Raw genomic sequence first — 6,193 nt, 5'->3', positions numbered from 1 at the left:
AAAATGAAGCAAATTTGAAAATTTTCAACTTCAAAATATTGTTGTACATATCCTCCACTTTTCATCTACATAAAATTTCTCTGGTGTAGCATACCTCCTTAAAGAGATTGTTTGATGTTTTCCGCCACACTCAACAATTTTTCAGTTATCTGGTGGCGCCCAGATACAATGTACCACCGACCTTCCGAAAGTAAACTGGGAAACTTTCTCACTTACCAGCACGAGCGGGATTCGAACCCGCGCCGACAGAGGTGAGAGGCCGCGTGCTTTTGAGCTCGATGCTCTAACCACTCGGCCACGGACGCCCCTTTTTTGATAATTGCTGTCGAAATGTAGTCTTCATTCAAAAATGGTTCATGGTTGATATGCAAGAACTAACAGGTAACACAATAATCAACTTAACAGACATCCCCGATTCAATTTCAATGTTAAAAATGCCATATGGTGTATTCATTCATTTTTATAAAGCCCCTTATTAAAGAGAAGACAAATACATATGTATCGTTTTTGAGGATATTAACGTGCTTCATGAAGTATGCCGGTGTGAAGTGCTGTAGTTCATAACTTCATGTATTTTCAAAAATAAAGTTTAATTTCTGTCAACATTCCCAGCCATTAAATTACACATACTACATATTCATCTGCATTCATACGCGCAATGTTTACAACTGCAACGCATTCATGAAGAAATATGGTCATCATTACACTTTGTAGACATACATGTATCAAAGGCAAAAACACTGGAATGTAACTTATAAGATATTGAAGCAAGTGTTTGATATGCAATTCTGGAAACACCAGTTGAAAAGTTTATATATTTGAATTCTCGTTTAATGGCATACATTAATCAAATAACATGCATACACGTATATACTACTTACAACATATCTGACATGGATTTGAGACCATAGATTAATTGCATGGTTTCCCTTCGCGTGCACGCAACAATTATAAAGAATGATTCATTACTATTGGATGTATGTCGGTAAAAGTATTGGCAGAATCAATGGACCGTTTGTTGGTGGGACTTCTGAAAACATTCGTTCGATATAAAATGTAGAGCGAGTAAAAACCGACTAACACGGCAGCAATAACGATAATAAGTGTTAGAATTGCAATCACTAAGTCAGCAGTTATGGTAACTGTATTGTCCATGTTCGATGGAAGTTCATTTTGAGTTTGGGGACGACCTGGAAATAAAACGGAGGCTATTATTCTACTCAGTTCATAACTTCATAGCTTTATTTTTGACATTTCGATTACGAAAAATACATGTAGTACATGTCCTCAATAGTCAAACATTGATAATGAACAATATTTAATCATTATCAAATTTACTTCACATGTTACACTCTGACAGTGGAGCGGTTACGTCAATTAAAGTGAACTACTTATAGAGAAGAAAGGATAATTACAAAAAAAAGTAATCACATAATACCCTTTTCTATTGGTCCCCGCTCCTCTGTTTGTCTTGTCGTTGCTGATATTGTTGGGATCATGTTTCGTGTTGTTGTTTTTAGTTGTGTTGTTGTTTTTAGTTGTGTTGTTGTAGTTTGATGTGTGGTAGTTGGGTGTGTTGTCCGTGGCGCTGGAGTTGTTGGTGGTGTGGTAGCCCGCGGTCTTGATTGCCCTGTTAACAAAATGACTGTGCTCAAATTGACAACACGAATAATTGATAGACTTCACAAGAATATGATAGATATTACAAGAATTATCGTAAGTTCATTGATGTAAAACGAGATCAATTTAATCGTAGGTGTTTCGTCGATTCTACAGGGAAATAAATCTAAACAAGAGGCCCAAAGGCCTTACAGGTTCTCTGAGTAATAGTTAAAAGTATCACTATATCCCCAAAGGCTACGAAATCTGCAATAATTTTTCTTTTCTGCATATCTAAGCTAAATTCTAATATTCAGCAGCATTATAAAACAAGATGTGTTCTTTAAAAACACAAATGTCCCCAAAAGTGCCCAGATGAGAGACTTTATATATGTGACATTAATACCATTTTAGATCCGAACTTACAATTGATTAACAAGCCTAAAAACCAAATATGCTGGTAGATATAGTGTAGGTTTAGTGATAGGTATATTTGTGTGTAGGTTTTGTTATTATTCTCTGTTAACATTGACCACATTATGTAATTCTTTTCGTTTGTCCTGAATATGGGACATGTCGTTCCGAAAATTTGACAATCTGGTATCTGGTTGTTCATGTCGTTGGTCATTTTAGTGATTTATATAATCTTTTGTATTTGACCTTGTATCCACGTTGTGGGTCCAACACTTCTAGGAACCGGGTGTTGTTGGAACTTAGTGTTTATATATATATTAGTGCACGACACTGTGGGTTATTTAAAACCTTCAAATTTTCAACGCAACCCGCGACTTATCAATCCTTTATCAAGGGACATTTTACTTAACTACAACTACGAAAAGAACACGACAAATATTAGTAATCTACATCGTTAACAATACTGATAGACTAAAGGAACAAACAATCCCTAACTGTAAAAGTGTACATATTCAAGCAGTGGGATAAATCCTCACGGACTGAATACAATGGATTCCCATGTTACTTTTTAAAAGAAAAACAAATCATGAAACGTCTCTGTAATACTATTTCAGAAATATCGCAGCATGTTGACTTAAAAGTAATTCCATCCTCCTGTCATCAGATTTTGCAAAATCGATGATTTATATAAGTTTACAAAAATGTATGCATGATAGGAACATAGATTTTGTTGGAGTTTTTTTCCCCCGATAGTTGTTGTAAGAAATCTTGTTAAGCATAAACTATTTCAAAAGTCTAAGTTATATATATAAATAATCAATGATATATTTCAATATATTGAATCCAAGGGCAAAAGCTCTGTTTTTATTGATTTTTTTATCAGGTCTATTATGCGATATATTTCCCTTATTTTTCAGACATTTTGTATATTTTTGTGACGAAACAAATTCATGAAACTGTTATGAATACTATTATATCGTTATGACCAGTTTCTATGAAATTTTGATAATGCTGTTTAAGGAAAATTGCAATTTATATGATTCTGTTTATGTATGTCCCCCACCTTACAAAAATGTGATGACCTATATATTTTATTTGATAATTAATCAGTTTTAACTCTAATGAATGAAAATAAATACACTTTTTACAGATAAAACTGCGACTATGGAGTTACCTTAATTTCAATTTTGCAAAACAAATAGAATAGTATTAAACCAGACTTTGTAATTACAAAGAAAGTATACAATTGATAACATTTTCAGCATCATGTAAAACTTATACAGTACCAATTTTGATGCACCAGATTTAATGCCATAAAATATTACCAAATGATAAAAAATCAAAACTGTCAACGAGTTAAGTAGTATCACAGATACAAATAGTGCTTGTGCAATCTCCACAGATAATTTACCACATATAAGTATGTCGCATTTCTCCCATCGTTTTCCGGGTGCCGTGGATAAGCACCACGGAAATTTAGCTCCATCAGGAGACCTACAGTAATTCGCTAATCCAGATAGTGTCTCGTATGCTTCCTCGGAATCCCAACGACGACATGGATACCCCGTCTCTGTCTTGTTTATCTTCCCCGTGTACAGAAAGCCCCTGTTTTCCTCATAACATTGATCGTCTGTGATGGCTGAGAAAGAGAAATAATTGTCCGAACCTGTCAGCATTGACCACCAAGGATCATTCATATTCTATTGTTTTAAAGCAAAAATATATTTTTGATATTATCAATTGTAAGGTGAAGATAACGAACAGTGATCAATCTCATAATATAAATTCCAAAACTAATAAATGATAAAATCAGTAATTGTTCTCACGACACAGTGGTATATTGCAGTATTCCCATCTCTTGTTCCTGTCTATGGTATAGCACCAGGGCCCTTTGAAATTCCCCTTGTCTAGGTTTCTACAGTAATTCTTGGTGCTCTGCAGAATATGCTTGACTGTATGCTTTTGTGGATACTGGGAATTCCAATTTTGACAAATTCTTCCAGTCGCTGTGACTTTAGTGAAGCCAAAGTACTCTGTCCCTGTCTGTGTCATTTTACAGTCTCTTCCTCCTTAAACATCCATAAAGAGAATAATTCATCAGTGTACAAAGTGTCTACAACGCTATCACTTTTGTAAATGGGCACTTGTATATTATGTGTTCGTTCATGCGAGTTAATATACAAATATTGATATTTCCAATGTGTTTACCTTTGCTATCTTTACAAATTGTAATGATAGATCTATCCTCATGAACATCCTGTAGTTGTAAACAATGCGCGTATGAATACAAAACTACTTGATAACTATAGTGCGTCTTCTTCAGCGACTGAGAATTGCATGATTGATTGATTTTCCACTCATTATCACAATTTTAGACCTATGCTCTGCGCTGAGGCCCCTAGCAGTGAGAATTCTTTATCGTGTCAACGACTACCGCGAAACGAGACCTCCGTTTATAAAGTCATATCGGCAAGATCCTTGATATTCACTTCTAAGTGCCGAGCGTTAGGCGAAAAACCATTCACTACCTATTTTAACGTGTTAGGTTTGACATGGCACGAGCGGGACTCTAACTAACGACCTCCCGCTTACGAAGCGAATGCTCTACCACAAAAGTAGAATGTAAAATACATTTAACACGAGTAAACGAACTGTAACGCTACACGCTAGTATACCCCAGGAAAAGCGTTAGTTCACTTTCTGTGTCATTGGCCCACACCCATGAAACATTTTTGATATGTGCATGCAAGTTAATAAGACTGACACTGAAAACAATTATATCATGATATCAATCTTTTACATGAGGAAAACAGGTGCTTTAAACTCTGTAAACAAGTATCAATATACACGTGAATGAAAATTACTCACAAACCTTCTACAAAATGGCGGTATTCCTGTCCCGTAAGAAAGATCAGCAGCAGACGGTATACAGTTGTCATGATTCAGCTAGAATATTATTCAGATTAAACAATCTCGATAAATCTCGTCAGTCACGTAACGAGACTTTCAGACCCTATTAGGAAAAAAACCCGCATACTTTCTGTTTTTACATTTAACAAGCATGTGCAAAATGTTAGTCCTTAGCAGTTTTGTTTCAAGGTCAAAAATCAAAATACAATTCAAATAAGGATTGACAAAAACCATGGGCTCTTGCGTTTTACGCAGTATTTGTTTGTAGTGTCAAGCACCGGCACTCAACCACTGACCTAGATTTTCTATTTTACTTTACAAAGATATTTATTTTCTCTTATGTACTCAATACTAGAAACATGTCTATCGGACACGAATGCCCCACCCAATGTGACATTTGTAATGCAATATGAAAACAAGAGGACCATGGGCCATATCGCTCACCTGAGTTTTCTTGGCCCACATCTTAAAACTTTAACTAATAATATTTGCGTGTGAAATTTAGATTCACAATGGTCCCAACCTACTCCTGCGCTATGTCAGAAATCTGCTATGTAAATTTGAACTTGTTTGGACCAGTGGTTCTTGAGAAGATTTATCAAGAATTTCCCCTTTATATTTGCATGTAAAAATTTGATCCCCTATTGTAGCCCCACTCTACCCTCAGGGGCTATGAATTTAAAAAAAACATGAATTTGCACTATGTCAGGAAGCTTCCATGTAAATTTGAATTTGGTGATTATCTCCGTTTTGAAGGGGACATACATGTAGCCCTTCATTTGAACAAACTTTACATCTAATCCCCCTCATCCAAGATAATTTGTACCAATTTTGATTGCAATTGACCCGCTGGTTCAGCAGAAGATTTTTGAACTTTTGTCAGTGTATTTTCACTATTATCTCCCCTTGGAGAAGGCCAATGCTCCTCAATTGAACAAACTTGAATCCCCTTCTTACAAGGAAAGCTAAAAACTCCAAGGATTTATTCTGCCCTATTCACAATGGAAAATAGGTTGATTTGTTTTTCATTTTGTGGAAAAAATTAAAATACTGAATAAAAAGAAGAAGAAGAAAATTATAGCTTTTCCATGAAAAAAGAAAGTTGCTGCACACTTTTTCATTTACCTTATCAATTAATTTGAAGAGAAATGCATTGCTGTCACATTATGGAATTCACTTTGTTGAGTTAGTATCAAGGTTTAAACCTTAATGGCTGGTTGCGTATCTCAGGTCTAAACTCTCAATCAATGATACCAGTTTTGAATCCAGA

The 6,193-nt window shown here is 35.2% G+C and overlaps 1 protein-coding gene across 2 annotated transcripts; it reads right to left on the bottom strand.

The window, feature by feature from the left end:
• Positions 1 to 809: 809 nt before the first annotated feature.
• LOC125653251 (plasminogen-like) lies at positions 810 to 5,185 on the bottom strand. 2 transcript variants are annotated; one of them, XM_048882624.2, is made up of 5 exons: positions 4,886 to 5,185; positions 3,840 to 4,082; positions 3,425 to 3,652; positions 1,439 to 1,630; positions 810 to 1,190 (listed from the first exon to the last, which is right to left on the bottom strand). In XM_048882624.2, exons 1-5 carry the CDS (start codon positions 4,950 to 4,952, stop codon positions 949 to 951), a joined length of 972 nt encoding a protein of 323 aa, XP_048738581.2. In that variant the 5' UTR covers positions 4,953 to 5,185; the 3' UTR covers positions 810 to 948. The 2 variants fall into 2 exon arrangements, with proteins under 2 accessions (XP_048738581.2, XP_056000686.1); XM_056144711.1 differs by having other exon boundaries at positions 4,882 to 5,129.
• Positions 5,186 to 6,193: the final 1,008 nt, after the last annotated feature.

Source organism: Ostrea edulis, chromosome 7 (assembly GCF_947568905.1).
Source record: "Ostrea edulis chromosome 7, xbOstEdul1.1, whole genome shotgun sequence".
NCBI lineage: Eukaryota > Metazoa > Mollusca > Bivalvia > Ostreida > Ostreidae > Ostrea > Ostrea edulis.
The sequence above is the reverse complement of the archived record's forward strand: the minus strand, read 5'-3'. Positions and strand labels throughout refer to the sequence as shown.

Bases quoted from the DNA above. Each gene is read 5' to 3' on its own strand.
- LOC125653251 (XM_048882624.2), bottom strand. From the start codon at position 4,952: ATGACAACTGTATACCGTCTGCTGCTGATCTTTCTTACGGGACAGGAA. The intron at 4,083-4,885 runs GTTTGTGAGTAA...TGGATGTTTAAG, and splicing joins ATACCGCCATTTTGTAGAAG to GAGGAAGAGACTGTAAAATG. The intron at 1,191-1,438 runs GTATTATGTGAT...TTTTATTTCCAG, and splicing joins GCGGGGACCAATAGAAAAGG to GTCGTCCCCAAACTCAAAAT.